Source organism: Montipora capricornis, chromosome 13, assembly GCF_036669925.1.
Source record: "Montipora capricornis isolate CH-2021 chromosome 13, ASM3666992v2, whole genome shotgun sequence".
NCBI classification, from domain to species: Eukaryota; Metazoa; Cnidaria; class Anthozoa; order Scleractinia; family Acroporidae; genus Montipora; species Montipora capricornis.
Window position 1 is genome coordinate 44,373,682 of NC_090895.1, and position 24,799 is coordinate 44,398,480.

Here is a 24,799-nt window from a genome sequence, read left to right on the forward strand (position 1 = left end):
GAATAAACAACGAAATGCCGTTGGAATATTTGACCTTTAGCGATGTCAGTGTTAGTGGGAGTCTCAGTCCACTAACCTGTAAACTTTCTTTTTTTCCACATTTGACAAGGCTTCACCTTGAATGCTTGCATTTGAATGAATGTGACCTGCAAGATTTGGAAACGTCTGCTCGTGATATCCCAAACCTGGAACACCTGAGCCTGAGAGGTAACACATTGGATCACTTGCAAAAACCCCTGGCCTCATTCTTAATGAAACTTGGTAAAATCAAGAGCTGCGTTGAATTCAGCGGTTGCAAATTGTCAGAAGAAACTGTACGAATTCTTGAAGAGGCACTTCCCCATTTATCCGATTCTTTCAAATGTATGGACTTCTGGCCTAGGCATCTATTCACCTCGTTCTAAATTCTGTGCTACAAAGAAGCAAAGTTTTGACGATTTGAATTGAGATAATAATTGGTTTTCATTCATTTTCACTGTCAAGAGGCCTCATCAGATTTATCAACACTTAAATTCAGGGTATTTCTCCCGGCTCATGTGTCTCACCCGGCGAAACATTGAGCGGTTAAAAAAATTACAAACAGCAATTTGTTTTACATCCTCCCTTTCCCCCTTTGCAGTTGAGGAACGGGAATCCTCAACTGCGCGTAATTTGCTGCTTCATCTACGCGCGCGCTCGTTTTGAAAAAGACCTCCAAGCTGAGTATGGCACGGTACCGCGGCAGAGCAACCGACACGCACTGTTTATTTACGTTTTATCCAGTGTGTGTGCATGTTTTGTGCGTATACAGTCTGCTGTCATGCCATATTGTACCCCGCACAATAAACTTATTTAAATTCTCTTACTGAATCTGGCTCCTTGGTGTTTTTAACTTTTTTAGTTATTTCAAGAAGTCAATACCCTTCTTAGTTAATTAATTAATTTAACAACTTGTAAATAAATTACTATAATATCCCGCTTTGGGTACAATAAAATTATTGTTGTTGTTGTTGGAACATGTCACAGTATTTTTTGTGGCAACTTTTGAAGTGCTACTATGATCAACAATCACTTCCTTTTTTTCTTCATATTTTGAAGGCGTGTTCGCTTAACACCTAACTGGCAAAATTTTGAGCTTTGAGTTTTATCCAAAGGCTGTTTATTTTGAGTGTAAGTTTTGGATTTTATGGTCCGCCATTACTCACGTTAAAAACTGACGGATTGGACCTCACAGGGTTGGATCTAGGGAAAAGTGACGTCATTTACTCACTAGCTTTAAATTCCAGCGTGTTAACGCAATTTATTATATATGCAAAACACGAATTTAAAAATCTGAAAGTTCGAAACTCCAGTGTTGCATATTAATTCAGCCGCGTACACATTCTTAAACTAGTGAGTCTTTGACGTCATTTTCTCCTCGACCCAGCGCTCTCAAGATTTTAAAGTTAGTAATGGCGTACCAATAAGTTAGAAAAATTCCAGTTAAAATAAACAAGTTTCTTTTTAAAATCAGAACTTAAAACTTGGGCCACTCACAGGGGTTTCAATAGCAGCCGGTTACCGGCGGTATAGCGCCGCCTGATTTGCCTCTCACCGCCGGCTAGTTTCTCTTGATTTTCACTAAAAATGCTATCATAAACTTGTCAAACTGCCGCTTTCAATGGGCTATCATGGACGGCTATTTCAGAAGTTATTGAAACCCTGGCCACTCAGTGTTTAGTTAACATAATTTGAAATCTAAAGAAAAAAAAAAGAATTGTTTTTTTGGTCGTAGTAGCACTTTAAACAATTGGTTGATTGGCACCATAGTTAATAGAGGGGAATGGTTATGAAACCAGACAAATTTCTTTGTTGTAGGTTTTTGTTCTCGTTTTTGACCTTGACAGTGCACAAAACACAACAGTTGTTTACTCCCCACTGAGGAACTAACCAATAGAAACGTGTCGGCTACGTAATTCATGCATAGTGTATGAGCGCAAAACAAACGATTTTGCTCTACCGTGGACTTTCCAACCTAAATCTTGGATCTTTGTTTGCTCCTCTGATGTTTGCCGAGCTTCAAAACCAGTCCCCTCTATTAACTATGTTAGTACTGCTACATACATACATACATACATACATACATACATACATACATACATACATACATACATACATACATACATACATACATACATAGATGTATCACAAGCCATTCACCAAACGAGCGAGCATTAAACAACGCTGAGAAATCTCTAAGTTTGTCTTACCCTATTCTATATTCATTTTTTGTTATAATAAGGTAGAATTTGTCACTAGTTGATGTATAAGTTAACCTCATTATCTCAGCTGCTGTAGCTTATTCATTTTATTTCTTTTGTTATTGTAAATTTAATATTTTCAAAAAAAATTACGAAGAAGAACCAGAGAGCAGATTAAAGCAGTGGATCTGTCAATTTCCTGTTTAGATCACGCAGACCTCTTCAGGAAGTTTAACAAGATATAAGGCTGCGGGAATTGCTTTAAAATGATTGTATCGAAAGTTCTTTACCAGCTGTATTATCATACTTGACCACCCATTTGGGCTTAATGTTTTTAAATAGCCAACGATAACGCTTCAAGAATTTTAAATTGAAATCCGCCATCTTTGTTTTGTGTATGCAAAGGAGGCTATGACGTAGCAATTAATAGAGGATTTCTCCGGATGACTTGATGTACTAGATGTAAACAAATAAAACACAGGCGAGGAGAACGATACTTTATAGACTTGAATGTTAATCCAGAGGATAAATTGTATTGATATTGGCTCCACCACCAGAGCGGATTTACATCGTGGTCGCTAAACAGGGTTTTATATGTGAGTTGTATACAGGAGTTTTACAAAGCGAAAGAGAGTTTGCAGTGCTTCCGCGCTCATTGCTGTGAAATAAACGCTTGGAAATCAAGTTTAATCTGTCTACCGTGGCTTTCTACGAGACCCCTGTTACAACTTCAAAACAAACGATCGATTTATATATTTCCATTGAATGGCGAGAGTAAATCGTTTCAGTAGTTTCTAAAGCTTCTGTATGGGTAATTTATGTTATTCTTGTCATTGTTGTATATTCGTGCTAATCAAATTAAAAAAGAAAGGGAAAAAAAGTTTCTATGAAGCTAACAAAATTTAACTACATTTTAAGTTGGCATGTACAAAAACGCGAAACGCCGAAACTATCGAAACACCGGAACAAAACCAACGGAACCACCGAAACGAAACGAAACCAGCGAAACAACCCAAACAGCTATCGAAACAGCCATAATGACCATGCAGATCGCGAGATTTTCAGGAATTCTTTCACTCGTGATGTAGTTTCACTACGAGTAAAATTAGTCGTTTTGTTCAAAGTTGTTCCCTAGGGTCTACACGAGCACACAGGGGACTTGGTAAATTCAGTCTCCACCATTAGCTATTTCTTCGAAATGCAAAGACTTTTCAATAACTCAGTAATTTACAAATGCGTTGACATTCTTTCATCATAACTTTGTCGCCTCGTATTTTTGTTTGTTGCCTTGGTCTTTGCGCTGTATCCAACGTCGTTTTCACGTCTCAGAGCCATCGGTGACCCGAAGTGCCGTTGCGTTTGGTCGCCGTCTGCTCATAGTTGATGAAGGAAAAATAATGAAACAAAATGATCTTCTGGTGTGCTTAGGGAATCTGCAAAAATTGTAAATAAAGAGCAACTGAAAAAGGAAACTTGAAGGAAACCATTCGAGAAATTAATTTTAGCGACAATCCCCCCGGAAGTCAAGCTTTTTATTGCAATCGAGTCTGTTTCGATGGTTTTGTTCAAGTTTTTATAGCTGTTTCGTTTGGTGTTTCAGTTGTTTCTCTGGTTCCGGTGGTTTCGTTTCAGAGTTTCGGGTTTTAATATATGCCGCATCCATGGCATTCTCCCATGAAGCATACCCGCAGACGGTTCCGCATTCTTCCAGAAGATAATGCTCTAGAGTCACTGAAGTTACTGTAAGCAAAGTTGTGTTGATTTTCTCGAACCATCGGTAGAAATGAGCAAACCTGTTCATGTGAATATCAAAAAATTCCTTAGTGGCGTCTTTTCCAAGAAACAGGCGTTTCACTTCCTGCCGAGCAGTTCGAACTCAGCTGATTTCACCTCTTCCTGCTTTCACAGTTTACCAGTATATTTCCTTCGGCAACTGGACAGATGAGGTGAATGCGGATAATTTCGGGCAGTTGGTTGCTTTGACAAATAGCTCTAAATACAAAACATCAGCAACCAATCTGTAGCATACAGCCAAAACCGAAGACTGGAGACCAATTTAACCTCGTTGGGAGGGTGGAAATCGATGATCGAAAAAGCAATCGATGGCAATCGGTTACAGTTAATTAATTGGCATCAGACAATCGATGACCAATCGATAATCACAGAAAAGTATTGGCGAACCTCATCGAGTCTCATCGATTGGCGTTCCTCTTTCGTTTCTCCCTCCTTCTCCTGGCCCCCTCCCCCTTTGTGTGCTCTTTTGACTTTGGTTTTCGCGTGACCATCCCTTCCCTAACCGAATTTTTTTTCTTGCTACTTGTTTGAGTCTAAAATTCTCGCATCTGCAGGATCGCCTATTATTACTCAACTGGTTGACTTGTTTTTTGACGGAGAGCCATTCTATTTTGCCACTAATCTGAAAAAAGTTTCTGTAGTGTTTTTCTGAGTCAATGTTTGGACCTTCCCTATCAAAAATTCCTGGATCCGCCCCTGATAACCTGATAGATTTGGTGAAAAGAGAAATTTTAAAGTATCAAAATGTTTAGAATATTTACTGAATTTTATCAAAAAAATATTCTTCCATTCACACTTGTTGGATACGGCATTGGTTGAAGCCAACTGGGCGTTCAGGCAAAACACTATCAAACATTGCTTGACGAATTCAAGTTCAAGTTGGCGCTAAATTTGAAAAATATATGGCGCTAACACTGAAACGAAACCGCTCGTAACGTTTTCGCTACTAGAGCTTTTTGAGGACGGAAATGACAGATACAAACGGGGAAAAACCAAAGAATGGTTAAGAGAACGTGCAGAAAAGGGTATTTTCACTGCAAGGTACATCCGCGGGTAGAAGATGATGAGAGTGAGCTCGGATAAATTGCAGAAATTGTAAACGCTATTGAGCCAGAAATCTCCAAAAAGAGCGATAGTGATTGAGAGGACCAACTGTGTCCCAAAGACATGGCCTTGCTTCATATATACTCGCTCATCAAGGTTTCTGGCTGTTGATCTTTGTTGCAAATAATGCTGGGAGCCCAGGCTTAAAAATAAGATAGCGATTCAGGATTGGCTAGCAGCGTGAACGTGATTCGATTCCGGGACACAACTTTGTTAGAATTGTTGGTCGCAATGTTTGATCATATGTCCATCCAACACTTGATCGAACAAAAAATGTTGGACGAACTTGATTCAACATGGGTGGCCAAACGGTCGAACAATGTTGGATCGAGCAAAGTTGGAACGTTGACTTTGTTGGATAGTTTGGCCAGGGCTTAAGAATCGCTCGGCTTATAGCCGATAAAATACGGTACATGCCTTGTTGGATATATAGCATTTCATAATAATCCAATGTTGGCTTGAGAAATAAAATTATGGTTAAAGATAAGAAAAGTCTTTATTGGTAAATTAAACTAAACACTTGCCAACAAACGTGCACGTTTACAATACAGTAGAAAGAAGAATCATCTAAAAAGTATTACTTTCCTTACAAACATTAAACTAGATAAAGTTAAAAAGATATCTATTCATAAAACAGCGCTTAAAGCGCTCTGTGGAAATACGCGGTAATATATAATCATGACCACGTTGACGTAAAGACTGATATGTACGTTTGCTCGGTAGAAGATCTGTTAAACAATGTGAATCTGTATGTGTAATTTTTTTCCCATAGTTGTTTATCCCTAGTTCGGATTACATCACTGATGAGTAAACGCTCGTTGGTGTAACCATATTTCCATGCTCGCATGCAAAATTTATCGATCTTAAGAGGTATTTACCAGCATAGGCACATGCCCAGACTTCAATTGCATATGTAAATACTGACATAATTAAGCTATGAACCAGTTGAAAGTTTGGACATGTGCAACGTTAAAAAACTCACTGGAGCTCTTCTCAGAATGAAGCAGCGTCTTAAGTTGTAGTAATAACAGATATCTTTGCAGCTTTGCGAAGTTCCAGTAGATAAAACGATAACAAACACCACAGTTCTTATATACGTGGCAGCCATGACAGCGCCTGACTCTCGGCTTGAAATCCCATCGAGAGATGCCTACGACAAAATGTTATCCTAAATCGTGAATGCATCAATCGAAGCTGAAAGGCAAACACCCGTTTCAGGTATCATGTAGATATTCAAATACCGAAAGGAATAATGGTAAAAATAATCACGCAAATAGGCATAACGCGAAAAGGTATCACGCAAATAGCCATAACGGGAATAGGTATAACGCAAATAGGCATAACGGGAATAGGTATAACGCAAATAGGCATAACGCGAAAAGGCTGAACGCAAAAAGGCAGAACGCAAATAGACAACGCGAAAAGCAAAACTCATAGAGATGGAGGAGGGGATGGGTATGTGGTTGGGTGTGGAGGAGGAGTGGGTAATCCCTGCTGGAAGCAAGAAAAACTATCGCCCGCAGAAACTTGCGCCGCTGGTTCAGAGAGTACCATTTTGAACATGGCTGCAAATCGTGCAGGTTCTGCTTCACAGATATAAAAAAACATATATATAAAAACGTATAAAAAACAGCAGGTATCCGCGTAGCATTGACTTTGCGGTAGAAGTTTTCTGTCATTCTTCGGAGAATAGAGACTACAATTGTAGCTGTGCACTCTGCGGGCAAATAGTTTCAGCTCTTGAAAGGACGTCGATTAATTGTTCAAGTCGAAAGGAAGCATAATCACTTTCGAAACCGTTTTCTTCCTGGCGTAATAGTTCAGTAAGAATTCTCCTTAAATATTGAGCCAAGACATTCTGAGTGGAAGAAGAAGGTATCGCCCGCTCGAACATCATCTTCTCAAAAAAGATACGAAGCCTCTTTTAACGAAGGCTGTTGGTTCGATTTGGCACATGCCCAGATCCTTCTATTTCGCGTTGTGATTATTTGCGTGATATCTATTTGCGTTATGCCTAATTGCGTGATCGCTCTTTGCGTTATGCCTATTTGCGTTTTGCATTTTCATGTTATGGTTATTTGCGTTATGCCTTTCGCGTTTTGTCTATTTGCGTTAAGGCCCAGTAATACGGGCAAGATTTTTCGTGCAACTTGTCGCACAACAATGTTGCGTTGCAAGTTGAGATGGTTTGTTGCGTGTATTATCACCTTCTTGCGCAACAAATGTTCATGTTGCAAAAAGTAAAAGCGAGGCATCTACTTTTTGCAACATAAAAATTTGTTATGCCTATTTTGCGTTATGCCTTTTCGCGTTATGCCTATTTGCATGATGACTTTACCATTATGCCTCTCTGCATCTTGACTATCTGCATGATACCTGAAACGGGTGTTCGCCCTTCAGCTTCGGATCGATACATTCACGAATTGGAAATTATTATATCTATTACAGAGGATTGCATTTTGTCATAGATGCACCTCCGTAAAATCCAGACAAACAGATTCTGTACAATATGTTAGAGCATTATGTATCATATTCTCACAAACAGAATTTATAGCATGGATCTGCTGCTTACAGTAGTTTATTTCGATGAGTTTTGTTTGGAATGGAAAAAGGTGCTGTGAAGCAACAGAGCAGTAAGGGGAAGGGTTGGCCAAATGGTCAGAACACACGCTTTTCTCCAATGGGGTTTGGGTTCCATTCACAGACACTATGTCATGTGCGTTGAGTTTGTTTGTTCTCTTCTACTCTGAGAGGTTCTTCTCCAAGTAATGCAGTTTACCCTCTGAACAAAAAATCGACATTTGATTTGATCTATGTTAATTTCATGTTATTTCATTTTATTGACAGTGTTTCCAATTTAGTGGATAACTTGTGCTTGGCTAGATAGGTTTCAGCCTTCATTAAACCGATGTTGAGTGATTGTAAGTTGGTACAAATCTGAGCAATAAACTAGTTTCTTGCGGGTTGTATCTTTTATCCCTAGTAATGAAATTTGGAAATGGCCAAAAAGCAAGATCAAAGGTCGATCGGGGAGATACTTTGGGAAAGTGCCAAGAAACCATTCGAGGCAAAGAAACAGACAGCTCCTACTCAGGCTGATGACACTTCAGCAGGTGCAAGTGCAAGCACACACAGTCATCGTATGCAAGGTAAGACAGGTAATGGAAGTCACCACAGCTGTATGCCTTGCAAAAAAAAATTTTTCAAAAGTACAGAGGCGGTGAATTGGTAGATTGATTGACATTTAGAGAAGTCTCTGCTCTTGTCAAGCATGTAGATAAGTAGTTGCACGAAGGTGAGCAACTCTCCTTGAGGACTTTGAAATTCTATTTTGTTTAAGTTTCTTTTACCATCATCAGGAGTATCCATTACAAAGACTTTGTTTGGAGTAGTAACAGCCTGGTTTCTTTCAAGGACCACCCTCCAACGTGGTCAACGTCGTTCTTTTTAAGCCATCTAAAATGCCAAAGAAGAGTGACTCTCCCAGGATGGTCATGTTTTACTGGGTCATACCATTCATTATTATTCAAGTATAAACAGAACAAAAGCTCTCCAAAATCCCTTAATACTTTTCATACGCGCTCCTCGATGTCACTATTTTAAGAAGTCAGATTTATCCCTTTGATTGGACTTGTAATCGTTGTTCCATCATTTCATTGTTTCATTGCAATTAAACTTAGAGGGTCTCCAGTAGGATTTTCAGGATCCGGGATTTGGCCTTTTTCGATCCCAGGATTCGGGATTGTAAAAAAATGTGGGATCGGGATTCGGGATTACATTTATGGACGTTACGCGGGATTTAACGTTATTACGAAGCGGGAACCTGAGAATCGTCACTTTGAAGCTCCTAGATCTGGGATTTCTGACGGCGAGAAATCAAAAGTCAACTTTCGCCTTCGAAAACGACGGAAGCGACCGGAAATTTAAGCTGAGCTTTTTCCACCACGCTGACACATGCCTTTTGTGATCCCTACGGCGGGCTCTTTGTCTTGAACTTTGGCTGTAATAAGATTCAGTTACACAAGGGCCTCATGAACTTTGTTACTTGTAACCACATCACGTGTTTTTTTACAAAAAGTGTCTCGTTTATGCTGTAGCGCATAGGCCAAAATTATACTCTGGTTTTTGAAAATGCCGGACAGCACCGGTTGTGTGGCTCATTTTTACGAGAAGGGAAAGAGCGGAAATAAGAAATAAGTACAAATGAAAGAAGAAAAGACAAAAGAAGTACAACAGAGAGGAGATAATGCAGTTCATTGAACAAGCAAATAAACACCACCCCACAATAAACGACATTTCTGGATACAAACACTGGCATTTACAAAGGCGAAAGGTTCAAGAGCAATTCAGTCCTTGATGTGAATACGCACTTCAAACCTACTGAAACCTTTCAACACGGGCAGTTCTCCTTGTGGCACCCACCAGGAGTCAAAAAAGGCTTCGTCAAAGGCAAAGCTCTGAGACTTCTCAGAACAAACTCTTCTAAAAATAGATTTGAAGAGCTGATCCAAAATTTTAAATCACGCCTATGTGAAAGAGGTTATCCCAAGAATCTTGTTCAAAGTACCCTATAAGAGGCGAAATTTAAAAACATGAAACTGGCATAGGAGAGCAAGCGAATCTTGCCTTTCATTACACAATACCACCCAGCAGCGACGAATTTGGAACAATCCTCATGAAAGATTGGCATTTAATAGAGCGACAACCATTGATCAAAGAAATCTAAAAAGCCACCCCTCACTATATTACAAAAAGAGCGAGATCAATAAAATATATACTCGTGAGAGCCAAGTTACAAAATTGAAAGGCTAAAACACGCGCTAGCGAGTCGTGTTGGCCTGTCACCCCGGTACACTGCTAAACTTACAACCGAGTTTAACATAGTGGAAAATATGAACAGATTCCGACTGATAATGGACAATCACGCATCATTTCGGTTTCAAAACTGTGATTGCATGCAAATGCTACAATGAAGGTCAATTGGATCACGAAGAGTTGAGGGTGGAAACAACTAACAAGAATACGTGGAGTGATGATTTAAAACACTATGTGTGGCGTTTTGCAGCAACAAGGATAATAAAGCTATGTTTAAGATAGCATTTTAGCAGATGTTTGACAATATTAATATCAATCTCTGCAAAAACGAAAGATTTCTAACTTCTATTCCATGTATTGCCATTCCGGAATATAGTCAATCGAAGGCGCCCTTAGTGCTGGAAGCCACCTTAGCAGGGTCAGAACGATCCGAACTGGGCCACTATGGTAACCTCTTCACCCCAATCGGGAAAGGCAATCAACCAAAGAGGATTCTTGGGCAAGGAGAGACAGGAATTGGTAAAAGCAATAAAGTAAAAGCGACTTGATGAGGCGCCGACATTCTCGTCACCAATGTCGCCAGGCCCTCCTAATCTCCAGACCCTGGGTACAGGAACCAGTTGCTTGCAGTTTCTCTCACGAAGGTTCTGTCGGCGGAGAGAAACACTAGGCTTTGAACAAACAGCTGTCCTCAGAACGTTCAAGCTTGTTGTTTTCGTTTACCTCAAGGAAGTGTCTAAATGTCAAAGCCTCAAAGATGTCATTTATAACTCAAGACTTTTTGCCCGTGAAGGCAAATGGTTAGGAGAAGGTCTTCTGAATTATATCACCAACCATCAAGATGAAGTTCTTCTGTTGCTGGATGGCTATGATGAGTATCACAGTGGACAGGAATCTCAAATCTTTGATATATTCAGTGGAAAAGAATTAAGAGACTGCTGTGTGTTGATGACAAGTCGAATTTCAAAAGCTGGTGAGCTCCAAGAATTCCAAGACCTGCTTGCAGAAATAACAGGATTCAGTGATGAGGACAAACTGACGTACATAACTCGACAGCTTGGTAATGAAAGAGATGCCAGAGATTTGTATGATCACTTGGAAAAAAATTAATTGTTAGACCTTGCGAAAGTTCCCTTACTTTTGCTGTTCTTTTGCACGCTGTGGAAGAAGGAACGGGCAGAAGGCTTGTCGAAAGCCAAAACGTGCTTATATTTAAAAATTGTTCACACGTTTTGAGCCACAACCAAGGAAAGAACACCCCTCCTCGCTTTAGCAAACTAGAGGATAGTTCAGAGATCCTCAATCAAATCGGTAAGCTGGCTTTAGAGTGGCTTTAAACGATGACCACATCTTCCCGTATGGTAAACTTTCTTCTGCGGAAGTCCTGTGTAAGGCCGGAAAGTGTTGTCATTGGTTTACATCAAGTAACTGAGTGTACAGAAAGCTTGCAACCAACGGAAATGATTTCTTTCATTTATAAGAGCATACAAGAATTCCTAGAAGCCTGGTACGTGACTGAACAATGTATCCCTGATGGAAAACTCTGTTTGATTGAAGAGCACACTCGAACCTTGAAAAGCTCTCGCGAGTTCGAAATTGTTTTTTGATTGATATGCGGACTTAGTGATGAAGGAGCAGCGAAAGTGTTTGTCCATTTGAAGTCAGTGAGAATAAACGATCCTTCACTTGACATATCAGAAGCGATACCAGCTGAAGACCACAAATACAAGCCATTGCATGACGTTGTTTCGATACACTTGCAATTGAGTCATTTTGTTTTTAATTGCTTTGAAGAGGTACATTTAAAACAAAAGCTCACAAAATTGTGCGTTGATTGCTTTAGCGGGATTACAGTTCTCAGAGAACCACCTTTTTACCTTCAGTTACTGTTTTCCGGTGTTAATTCCTGGACTTTTATTTTTGGTCCTTGTAACATCTTTGGGCAAAAAAAAAAGTTTTTTCAACTCTTAACAAGGTGGTACAAACGCTGAACTGCCTTGAAGAAGATAACTGAGAATTCTGAAAATGTTCCCCTTGGAGTATTTTTGAGAAAATTCCTCGACCTTGACTGTGAAGTGTGTGGTTTTTCATCAATCCTTCATATCCACGACGGTGATATCAATGTATATTTCAGAGATGTAACACTGCATTGTGCTGCCCATGCCAGACTATTCACAGAGAGTTCACAGGCTGCTGCTTTACCGTGTCATTCGGCAAATTTGGTTGCAGTAAAGACATCTCTTGAGTTCTTAAGTACGTTTCGGTGTTTTGGACTTTCTGCAGTGAAAGATCTTTTGGTGCTGTAATCAAAAATTGCACCTATTTGATGAGTATCGACGTTCATCGTATGGGAGACAGTGTTTGCGAATTTTTGCAACAGCTCCCAAACCCTAGCAAGTGTAATTTAAACTTGGATTGTCATTTGATGTCAAAAGGCGGTGAAGAACTCGCTGAATTGTTGCCACGTTTTGAAAACATCACCAGACTTTGTATTTCCTTTGATTGGGGCTGTTGTGAGAAAGTAAGCATGAAGTTGGTTTCCAGTATCACGCATAAGAGCCTCGTAAGACTGTCGCTCTATGGAATCCACTTGACTCCATCAGTTGCTGCAGCGCTCGGTCTTTTGCTCCCGAGATTGTCATCCTTACAACGTCTTTGTTTACGTGGCACAGGTGATAGTTTGAATGTTGAAGACATGTTGGCCCTTTTTGGCAGAATAGACAAAGACATGCCTTTGGAATCGTTGAACTTCTGCAATGTCAGTGTTAGTGGGAGTCTCACTCCACTAACCAGAAAACTTTTATTTTTTCCGCATTTGACAATACTAAACCTTGAATGGTTGGATTTGAATGAAAATGACCTGCAAGATTTGGAAACGTCCGCAAGTGATATCCCAAACCTGTTTTGCCTGAGCTTGAGCGGTAACGCATTGGATCACTTGCAAAATCCCCTCACCTCGTGCTTAATGAAACTTGGTGAAATCAAGTACTTTGGTTGCCGGGGTTGCAAATTGTCAGGAAGAACTTTACAAATTCTTAAAGAAGCACTTCCCCATTTAGTCATTTATTCAGTTGACTGACTTTGCTTCAAACAAGCAAAGTTTTGGCGATTTGAATTCAGATGATAATATTGGTTTCTTGCCTTTTCAGGACCTCATCAGTTTTATCAACACTTACACTCGGGGTATTTCAGCCGGTTCAAATGTCTGACCCGACGAAACATTTAGCGGATCAAAAAACTTCAAACGGCGATTTGTTTTACATGAGTTGACTTGCCATTGCAAGCAAAGGTTTTGTGTGTGTTTCTTTGCCTTGCTACATGCTTCTAAACATCATTCATCATTCCCAAGACCAAAAATGAAACTTACTTTTACGTTTCAAGTCCCCTGACGGATGTTCAAAAATAACACTTTGCTCCATTACCGAACAGGACTTTCGCATTTCCTGTACCTACTTTTTCAACCACAGCCGACCATCGTGATACAGGTGGTGGAGCGTAACCAGTCGACCTCATCGCTTGATGAAGACACAACTCTTTGACGCGTTTACCGCCTGAAGCCCTTCATGCCATTTAAACGTGGACTGCAAACTGCGATCGTGGTCACGTGACATCCTCAGGTTGGCCGATTCTCCGATGCTATAGGTCTCCATTGATTTTAAAAACTGGTGTCTCTTCGCTTTTTTTCCAGATCGCAAAAGGCGATGTTTGCCGTGGCTAAGAATACCACTTTACATGATTTTTCCGCTTCTCTGTAGATGCCCCACATCACAGCAAACTATGAAATTGGTGAGCATTAGATTTTATCTGAGAGAAACGGAAAGATACTTGAGTTTTTTGAAAGTTTCTTAGGATTAAACCTCGATATCCTTTATTCAAAAGAATCTCCACCCCCACCCTTCACCCATACTGCTACAGAATACTGACTTAAACTGAAAGGAAATAATATTGGCGATCAAATTGGTTTAAATTTCTTTTTCAAAAAAACGTGTTTGTATTAAAAGAGAAATGAATTTTGGAATAACGTTTTTCACTTTAGAATTTCCCGGGCGCTGCCGTATTGAATAACTGGGACGTGTTACAATTCCGCCATCGTTCTGACGTAAAGAGCTTTTGTGTGATAACAATATGGCAATCGTAACACATCAACATGGCGGCGTCCGGGAAATTTGAAATCAAAACTAAACGATTGAGAAATTCAGTTATTTCGGGTAAAAACGCTTTCTATGAGAGATTTTGAAGAAAATTAACAATTTTTTTGCTAGAGAGGAGGTTCCCTTTGGAGGGAGTTTTAGTAGCCTCTCTGTTTAATGCCAATGGTGTCAAAAATGATGTTGCAGTTTGTCTACTAAATGAGGCTATGATTCTGCTTTGATACTATCTCCTGTGTTCAGACAGTCACAATTTCAGTTAAACCATTTAGACTTGTTTTAATCTCAACATCTTTTGATGAAGTAGCTACTGTAAAGAATGGAGAAATCTTCCCTTAGCAAAAGCTCAAATGATATTTCTTTCCTTGAAGAAGTGTTTGGATCACTAGTAAAGATCATGATCACATTATCCTCATCAGGGTGAATGATTCTTCTTCTTCCTCCAATCACTGTCTCTTGCCGTTCGAAACCAGGTGGAACCTACATACTGTTGTAATTTATCGCTCCATCGTGTTCTGGTCCTTCCTCTCGATCTTTTATTTCTCTTAGCTGGATGACCCTTTCTATAAGATGAACAGGAAAAATGTTTTTGCGTTAAGTAAAAGTTGAATTCTCAATGCCATTATGGAAGCCCAAGCAAGAGTTGTTGATTATGTAAATTCTGTCAACCAACGTAGCAACCATACCGATCTTATATCTGAAAGCAGTGAAACTAAAAAAAGTTAGTAAGTAAACCCGTGAAAGTTCTTTTGTGGAAGATTGAAGTACGAACATTACCAGTGTTATGTACCAGAACATCCAGGAAAGCTAGCTTGTGACCTAATTCCTTTTCTATTGTGAAGCAAATGTTGGGGTGTTGCGAATTAATGAAATCATAAAATTTGACAGCATCATGCTCGGTTTTGAAACAGAAAAGGGATCATCGACATAGCGACGGTTGTACAAAATAGGAGAATCCTTATATTTTTATAACCAAGCATTCTCGTGGTGTCCCATGAAAAGGTTTTCCAAAACAGGGGCAAGAGGAGATCCCATAGATACCGTTACCATCTACCTTGTCATAGAAGGACCCATTACACAGAAAATGTGTCTGAGCTGTGGCAAAGTGAAAAGGGGTTCTGAGATCACTATTACTAAGTTTGTTGTCAGGGTCCCCCCCCCTCCCCCTTGATGTAACGAACTGCCAGCTTAATGCTTTCATTTAACGGTATTTCAGTAAATAGGCTCTCGACGTCGAATGAACCCATAAAATAACCTGATAATTGTTATTACAATATTTCGTGCTACTTTTTGGGCATTTTGGGAGTCATCAAACAACATCATTTTGCGTGACATAGCCGCTTTAAGATCCTGATTGTTGATTCGGTTTTAATCTGCGACCTCCCTCACTTAAGTCCAGTGCTTCAGTATTTACCAAGCAAGCAACTATGACATATTTCCCGTTTTCTTTTCTTTTTCGCGGAAATTTACTTTTCGAAAGTCACTTTGTGGCGCCGTCTGCGTTCGAAGGTTAACGTGAACAGCTTTTTGCAGGCTCTCAGCGTCAATCCGTCCTCATGACAACAACGGTATAAATATAGTCAGGCATATCTTTTCTTTTTTGCTCAGATCAGGTGACCTGAAATGGATTAGGGGCGATAAGAAACAGAGGTTAGGATAGCCCTTACATAAGATCAAAGGGAGTCTAATAGATTTTTCTACTTTACCTGAACTGTAGCATAGGGGAAGGGCTCCTCTCATTTATTCCCTACTTCAAATATCTTTGCAGTCCCTTCTTCCAATGGAATCGCTTCCTTTATATAGCCCTCAGATTATTTCTGGACTAGCCTAATAGCCCTGCGAATGACTTCAAATAGCTTTGTCCTTTTCTGTTTATCTGTCAGAGTTTGAGGTAAATGTGGTGTTAATTTTTCAAGACGACCATCTCATTTCAGGGAACTTTTCGATCAAGATTGTCAGACTGTAATGCTTTTGCTGGAAGGTAAACGTACAGTCGGCCAGGAGGAAAGAATTGTGCAAAGGCTGCATAGCTTGATCCATGCCTAAGTTTTCATACATCAGCTAGCATCCTTGGCTATACATACCAAGAGCCAGTTGTATAGAGTGTACGAATGTGACGTCACAACGGCCAAGTTGGTGTCTTAAAACAAATCCTCTGGAATTAAAGCTTTTGTTTTGAGAAAGAGATTGTGACCGCTGATCACGTTAGTGAATAGGTTTAGTTGCCAAATACCTGCACAAATGATAATAAACATAAATTCAAGTTTGCCATCATCACGATTTGGGGGAAGACTTTTAGTGACATAAAACTCTTCAGATATTCCCGCTTTGAGAAACAGTACACCTTCAGAATTAATTATTTACGGTCTGTAAAATAATTATCTCATGCTCTGCCATGGCACTAAGCTTACTGTACTCAAACAATCTATATACGGAGTGGTCTGTTCGAACGCTATTCTCCTCTAAGCACCGCACACTTCCTCTGTAAAACCTTTTATTTTGTTTTTTACTTTTATAATGTTCATATTGGGAAACGATTGGTTAACGAGTCCAACAAGTGACAACTTGAAATAAGTGTATATATTTTAAGTGAGGGTTATAGATAAAAGGGAGAAGTGAAATATATATGGGTCATTGACCAAGCGTGACGTCAAGATGGCTGCATATTGGCCAAGTTCTTTTTTTGCGAGTCTTTGGACCGAGACAAAGTCGAGGTCCATAAACACGCCAGCCATCTTGACCGAACAAGGATTTATTATATGGGACCAAAAAATGATCTTTTTGCGGGTCCAAGGGAGAAATCCCGAGCAGGCAAGATAGCTCCATCTTGCCCGCTCGCGTAGCCAATCACAGCGCAGGATTTGGTTCATCTTACCCGCTCACGAAGCTAGTTATATAATACAATTATTTTATTTATTTCGGAAACACACAAGCCCAGCAAATTGACCTACTCCCAACTGAGTTGCTTCTTAGCTCAGTTGTTACAGCATTGCACCAGCATGGCAGAATTCGTGGGTTTTATTCGAATCCCGTTGAAGCCGCCTGACTTTTTCAGGTCTCTGTAACAAACAATTACTTAAATTGGTCCAAATAAGTGCGAGGGGCATTTCTCCCGTTTAAGAGGTAACTTGTTGAATGGAACAGATCACACATGTCAGTATTTGTTGCAAAAACAGGAGCTGCCAGATTTATTGATCATCGTACGTTGAATCGTTTGTAAAGCTTTGGGCGGGGCCTCTCGTCGCCTATAATCTCTTACATCGTAGTTTTGCGTATAAGGAAAAACTAGCAAAATGATATGTTGGTCAGGCCTTGTACCCAGATTCAATGGTGATTCCTTTGGATTGCGTTACACATCATTTCTTGCCAAAATGGTTAGAACATTTCACATGTCAGGACAGTAGTGGCGCTCAGATTTTTAAACTAGTTAGCAACTATTCACCGAAGTGGAGGTGAATAGTTCTTTTAGTATATACTAAAACAGTGAGATAGTATAGCACAAAAAGATGATTTTAACTCGTTTATTCCTGTAAAGATTACAGCATTTTTGGGCGCAAATTCCGCGCGACTTGCTCGGAGGTGAATAGCAAAGGATATCCGGAGTTTGAGTAGCCAATCAGCGCGGGCGTTCAACGCTATCCACTGTTTTAGTATATACTAATCATTGTTAATGGCTAGAAGATACAAAGCAATATAAATTTGCTTTTGTGAAGACAGCTCACTTCCGGTTGCCAGTAAATGTTGGTTTTAGAGGAAAGGGGAAACCGGGGTACCCGAATGAAAAACCCTCGTTGCAGAGTAGAGAACCAACAAACTCGGTCCACATTGAACCACATTGGTGAGAGGCGTGTTCTCACTTCTGCGCCCCCTCTTCCCTGTAAGCAATGTGGAGTATATAGAACTATGTCACTTTCCTAGTACCGGCCAAATGCGGGCGAAACAGAGGAGTTGTATTATAGATTTGGTTCCGTCACGCATTTGTTCCGGTGATGAATTTTTTTTTTTTTTTTGTTTTTCCTCGGTGAAAAGAGTGGCCCTGTGATTGGGAGGAGAGACCCGAACTGAATCATAAACAAAAATTTTATATCTCACTTATTTAACATCGCGGGTACATCCGGTGCCCGGCAAGCTCAGTCAGTGGACTCACTGGAGCATGAGGCCCTTAATCGAGCCTCACAATAGGCGCAGTCGTTTTCGGTCTCGCCCTCTTTTTCTCTTGAACGCGAGTTTGGCCAGATCTCAGCCAAAATTAAAGGAGTGACAACCTAATTTTGAACCGAAACTTGGTGAGTTTTTCTGCAGACCGCAGAACAGGGTGGTTAGATCAACGCCTTTTTGTGGTAGTGCACTGTAAGTGCACTACAAACTATGTCACCGGGTTGTATGAGTGTAGGAGTGTAAGTCCGTGTTGACAATAGGCCCGCAGTGCGTGCATAACTCACGAACATAAACAGGTCTGTTGGAAGCGTGCTTGAGTTTCAACAAAATGAGGTCCAAAATTGGCAAGAATTTGTGACGCTGATGAATAATGAAACAGCTGCTATTTCCAAAATGATGGAATTACATGGTGATAAATAACCTTGTCTAGGAGAGTAAATTTTTGACTTTGCAAAAACAATGGTCAGCCTCAAGAGTTGGGCTATTGTGATCTTTGTGCAGAATTCACACATTTCTTGTCAATCTTTAAAACCCTTGAAAGGAAAAAAAAATCAAACTAACAAAAACAAAAACCTGTCGTCTTTCCATCATTTTGACACAGATGTATCCTTTGTTTCGCAAGTAAACATTCAAGGTAACTTGATCACGGCATCCGCTGAGTTCAATGTCACTTTTGATTTTGCGATTTACTTGTGTAGCCAAAAGTACAATAGAAAAATTGAACGTAGCAAAAATCTTCCAAACTGTTTTTCGCCGATGGTAACTGTTTATATTCTCAGTTCACAATTTAAGTTGTTTTGATTCATGTCGCAAATTTTGTTGCTGATGGCAAAATAATTTGTTCTCGATCGATATTTCCTGAAAATTTCCTTCTACTCCTTCTAAAACCTGTGTATCAATATTTATTTACTTTTGCACAAAGCAGGCTAACAAAATCTGTTCCTGTTTATATTCATGACTCGTACACGAGGATGGGTGTGCAGCTCGAACTGTGAGTGTTTAATGCCGTCCAAGTATCGTTACAAAGCTCAGATAAGATACTAGTTACAAGGTAAACATAAAATAAGAACCACTCAGGCTATAAAGCATATGCAACCGCCTGATACGCAAACCCAAAAACCCAGTGGGAAAATACGAACGTATTCCCCAACCAAATGCAGGCGCACCAACCTCTGGGGGCTAGAGGTAATATAAGATTTCCAGACATACAAAGTGATCTAAAATAAAATTTGAAAGTTCGAGAGCTGAGATGAATACATTACATCCTGACAAACCTTATATACTGATATTGATCAGTCTTACTACTTTCGATGAACAGTTCAAAGTATGTGGCATGGGATACTACATCTTTAAGCTTAAGATTGGATAACTCATCAAATCTCAGGAACCCTGCGAAGGCAAGGAGAGCCATGGCCATGAACCTAGTGTCCACCAATGACCCGTCAAGGCTCTGGAAAAACTTGAGCAAAATCCCCCCTGTGATAGGTAACTTTTTGGATGTCTGGTGGGACAGCCTCCGCCTGGCAGACTCTAAGACTTTCTGTGGGAGTGTATGACTAGTTGGAGACTCTAAACCAGCAAAATCGTGCGCCCAGCGGATGCTGTACAAGGCTGACTGGACCGGGGATGGAGAAGTGGACGCTTGAAGGACGCCAAGCAAGAACAAGGCAACATAGGCGGGTGTAGCTGGTAGCACAGTAATCTCGGGAAACTTGGAGACCCAGGAGCGCCATCGTTTAAAGCCGTAGAGATAGGTGAGTGTAGTATTATCTGCACTGGAATTCGGGTAACTTGTCAGCCAAACGGCGTAGATAAGGGTCCTGTACATGAGTGAGCTCGGTCCACATCGGGCTAGAAAAGACGTCTGGGGAAAAACAAAGGGAGAGGATACGTGATAGGCATCCGCGAGGAAAACAAAGGATTATGATACGGAGTGGTGGGGTGACACAACACATGGAGAACGCCAACCATGGTGAACAGTAGTAGTCACCGAGACTATGCCCATACTCGGCCACCGAGGCACACGTGACCTCACGCGAGGTAAACCGAAAAACTCTAAACAGAGGTAATTGCCATCGAGGCACATAAACAGGGAACGAGACAGGCCACTAACTATGAACATGATGGCTAAAGCGTTTAATACAGAATGATACAATGAAATATGGAATATGACAAAGAAAGCTAAATATGGCGGATAATGACTAAAGAATATATAATATCGTAAGATTACATATCATGATTTAGCGAGCCGACAGACGGACGGCTAGAACGTGGGATATGAATTTAGAGCAACCCTAAGATCTTCAAACTTAATACTCTGTTTCCATAAATGCTTATTAATGAATCTGAGATCCGAAATCAAACGCTTCTTCCCTGAGGACTAGACAGAAACGGACAAGGGATTAACATTACGAGGAATAACGTTCGTTTCGAAAACCCGATAAGTGAGAAGCAACTCAGATATAGCCTCTTCAACAAAGCTCGGATGAGCTAGGGCAGAGTTGTTGTTCCTCGAAAAACTAGGTGGAGGCGTAGAATGAAAAGGAATACGATACCCATCGTTAATGTCATCTAAAATAAACTGACTAGAACCAATCGAACGCCAAAACTGTATATGGTTCCTCAATCTATCTGGCACAACAATATTACAACTAACACCCTGTTCATATTCGTAAAAGTCTAAATTATAATGTTCGGAAAAATAATTTGATGACTTATCTCTGTTCTGTAGGGATTGGGAGGGCTCACAGGCCATCACACGCGCTTGTTAGGCTGATTTTCTGAAGACTGGTAGTTCAGGACGGGGCACTGACTGCGAAAATGACCAAACTTTCTACACGCGAAGCAGGAACCCCCTCGCAAGCCAGGAGATGCTTTTGGCCAGCTGCCAGTGTACGGATTCTGTAACGCTGTAGGAAAAACTGAGGTTTACAGAAGAGGGACTGGAGAACTGGGTCGCGGAGCACCGGAAAACCGTGCAAATGACGATCCTTGAGAGAAATTGGGTCTCTTCTTTTGGGATTGAGCGCGCCTTCGTTTCTGAGAGGCTCTTGTTTCAGCCTGCCTTATTCTTTTGTCGTCATCGCTATCGTCGGCAAGATCTCTGCGTTGATATTCGTTAACTACTTCCCAACCTTCTTCGGCAGAATCCGCAATAAGGTTGAGCTTGTTCCTGAGGGCAAGCTTCTTCTCACCTTCTTTTAATTTTTCGAGGGCTTTATCCAGCAGAGGCGGTGTAGTTGCAAGGAACGAGGAGGCCGACTGAACGTGATCAAGCACTTGTGAATTAACTTCGAACTGCTTTTCGTTCCCTTTCTTCTTAAATTTAGGCGCCGATGAAGCTGCTGACTTTAACTTTGATCGCCAAGTTGTTTTCGTCTACTAATTCCCTCTTCAGCGAAGAAAAGCCAGAACGTAACTCCTCTTTGAGGTCGGACAAGGATTTCGCGAGGTCTGTTATGTTTTCGAACGGCATGATAACGGCTAAAATTTGAAACTTCGAGAGCTGAGATGAATACATTACATCCTGACAATCTGTATATATCTAAATAATAATAGACTAATTCAATGCCATAGCGGCACCCGTGCATTTCATGCCAACAGGAAAATATTTTCATTCTTTGTCGCTATCACTTACAGTTCAGCTCCGCCGAATGTAAATACATTACTTTGCTTAGTTCGCATTTTTGAGCGTTAACATAGAATTTTCGAGTTTATGTTTCTGACGACGAGTCGTGTGGCAAGTCGTATATTTTGAGGTCACCCATCCAAATGCTAACCCTGCCCGACAGCAAGCCCGACAGCGCTTAACTTTACTGAACTTTCGTCAACTTTTGTCTTAGAAAGCTGTCATAAGCTCAGAGTGCACGCTTAAACTTGTGGTGAAAAACAAGTGGTAAGGGAACTTGAAAATGATCAACATGTCTGCCTCGAAGCCAATGTTTCTCTATCCCCTTTTATTTTCTTCAATCTTTCTAGGATTTAGTATTTTACTTGTAACCACATGTCTTTTCAGGGGGCTATTTACCTAAGACATCTACCATGGCACTATAATGATATACGGTGCCAAAACAATATTCGTGAACTATTAGAGCGACATATTACGCAAAGATAACTTGAATCTCCTGGAAGACAAAATGCAGCTCAGTTGACAATAATACAGCGCTGTGTTACTGCACTACCACATGTACGCATTGCGTGCCTATTTTTCTTTAGTCTCGGCGATCTTGTGTTGAGAACAAAAAATTCTCATCGCTTTCTTATCATTCATTTTACCCGTCGAAGACTGAAGTTCGGGCAGTCGAAAGATCGTAATCATTTTAGCCAGAGATCGTTTTTTAATTTCAACTATGTTTCACCCTGGCTGCGGCCCTTCAATATTCTAAAGAAATAATGCGTCCATTTGTCACTGTTCGTGACACCGCGGCAAAATGAGTGCGCAGGCTTGAGCCACGCGCGAATCATTTCCACGCGCGAGGGACTGGTACCAATCAAATTTGCAATAGAAACAACAGCGCGGCAAAATGGCGGCAATTTAAATTCTCTGTGTTTGTTTTCATTTTGCGATGATAAGGACACCACTACTTTGATAAGGTTTAAATTTTGAAGAGAGCTTCCTGAAAGACTAATCTTCCGTGTGTCTTTTCAAACCAAAAAACTATAGTTCAAACCAGGAGAATTTTACCTTACATTTGAGCGCTAGAGCAAAAGGACGAAGTTCGTAATTTTATTAGTCGCGATGGTCTCTGCGTTGGTAAACTTCTGGGGGGAAAACTGTGCACTGAGAAGGAAAACGCGGGGTAAACATCTTTGCAAGGGCAGAATGATAATTTCTACTGCGAAGATGGCTTTTGTTGCTTCTGTTGAACGAGGAAATTGTCTGCTTCTTTCATTGGAATCATTTGAAAGCGAGAAATAAGTTCTTTTCATGCCCGCATCCCACTCATTCGGCAACTTGGATAAGTCACTTCCCCGCCCTCAATTCTCATATTTTACAACACTAGTTACTTTTACAAGAGCGAGGCAATAAATAAAGAAAATAAGTCTTAATTTTAAGAGAGGATCGCAAAAAAGTTTTGAAACTAAGTATAAATTTGACTCCAATGCTACTTGATGTTTCCCTTTTACTTGGAGTTTGGTAGTGGTCCATCGTTGAAAATATTTTCCCAGTATTTTTCCTGCAGCTGGCTGGTAACTGGCTGGTAACTGTAATTTTTTTCTCCAGCTTTGTCGATCACCTTGTAGAGCCTTGCTGGGATGAGGGTGGGGGAGACATGAGAATCATGATAATGAAATAAGAAATCATTCACCTGCATGTGTTTGGAAAAGACTCATTTCACTTTTGCATGCATTGCACCAGCAAAAATCCAGCCTAAATTTTGCACTGTGTGTAAAGATACTGAGAGAGGAATGTAATCATACATCCAGCAAGACAAAAGGCATTCTGCTTCATACTCTAACATTTTATTATGCACAACTGATCCAGTTTCACTACCCAATGATAGATCCACAGTGGCTCTATCTGGACCCACAATGACTCTATCTGATTCCTTTTCAACAACAACAACCACAACAACCACTATGGTATGTGTTACCACAAAACACAATATACAGTAACTCAAATATCTCTGTAATTTTATTGTTGTAAGTACCGTATATTCATTATTAAGACTATTACAAGTAGGAGCATTCTCAGAAGTTAATATCCAAACCCATGCTCAGCAAGAGAAAGACTAGAATAACATACAGGTGTATTAATGAAAGTAGGACAGTTTACTTGAATTAAAAAACCAAATTATATTTGCTTGTTCAAACATTGACTTAGAAGGTGTGGCAAGTAGATAATTATCATCCCTTTTCTAGACAATTTTGAAGAGCTGTTTGGAAACCATCTCTTGTATTAATCACTGACATGCTCACATCTGTGATGCTTAATTTGCAGTAATACTGTCGTCATCATGCAGGATCTCATGCAGGAAAAAATGAGAGATGAATAACAACCCTGGCTTTTTTCATCACAAAACCAATATAATATTCAACGCTGAAATCCTCATCACAATCTCTGAAAACAATCTGGAATGTTGCTTGCCATGCATGGTTTGACCAGATCAGCACACACACACACCAGGAAGAGTTTTAGACTTAAGCACTAGAATAAGAATAAATGACATGTTTAACAAACAACAGGAAACTGATCAAAGTAAAACAATAATATTATTATCACTTGGTCATTTTCATGCACAGATGTGACTTAAGATACTTGAAAAAAACATGGAAATCTGTGCCCTATTTGTAAAGATCCCTTTATAAAAAAACTAAACAACTTAACTGACTCCCTTAATAAGAGGTTTTGTCTAACAATGCAGATAAAAACATGTTTCTCACATCTTGAAAGTAATGACAGTCAAAATGACAGCCAGCCAGATATCTATCAACACTTTCCACAAGATTTCTTCAGGTCAGATGACTGGGACAATGAAATCAACAGAAATCTAGAGATCAATTAAATTTAATCATACCACAACCTGGTGTGTCCTGCAAAGCAACACAGAGCTGGAAAAG

At 40.2% G+C, this 24,799-nt stretch overlaps 3 protein-coding genes and 1 pseudogene across 3 annotated transcripts in view; 3 read left to right on the top strand and 1 right to left on the bottom strand.

Annotated features, from left to right (window-relative positions):
* Positions 1-995, top strand: part of LOC138029986 (NLR family CARD domain-containing protein 4-like) — a 14,934-nt gene extending 13,939 nt beyond the window's left edge. The window contains exon 7 of the mRNA XM_068877827.1: positions 1-995. This exon is cut by the window's left edge and continues 2,370 nt beyond it. Coding sequence (XP_068733928.1) covers positions 1-404 — 404 coding nt within the window. The 3' untranslated portion in view covers positions 405-995.
* Positions 1-24,799, top strand: part of LOC138030874 (NLR family CARD domain-containing protein 4-like) — a 90,045-nt gene that overhangs the window by 32,194 nt on the left and 33,052 nt on the right. The gene's annotated exons all lie outside the window — the stretch shown is intronic.
* Positions 10,506-13,011, top strand: LOC138030875 (NLR family CARD domain-containing protein 4-like; annotated as a pseudogene).
* Positions 19,497-20,066, bottom strand: LOC138030876 (uncharacterized). The gene has a single exon (XM_068878737.1). The coding sequence runs from the start codon at positions 20,064-20,066 to the stop codon at positions 19,497-19,499; it is 570 nt and encodes a 189-aa protein (XP_068734838.1).

Excerpts from the sequence above, each read along its gene's own strand:
- LOC138030876 (XM_068878737.1), bottom strand. The coding sequence starts at position 20,066 with ATGTACAGGACCCTTATCTACGCCGTTTGGCTGACAAGTTACCCGAAT.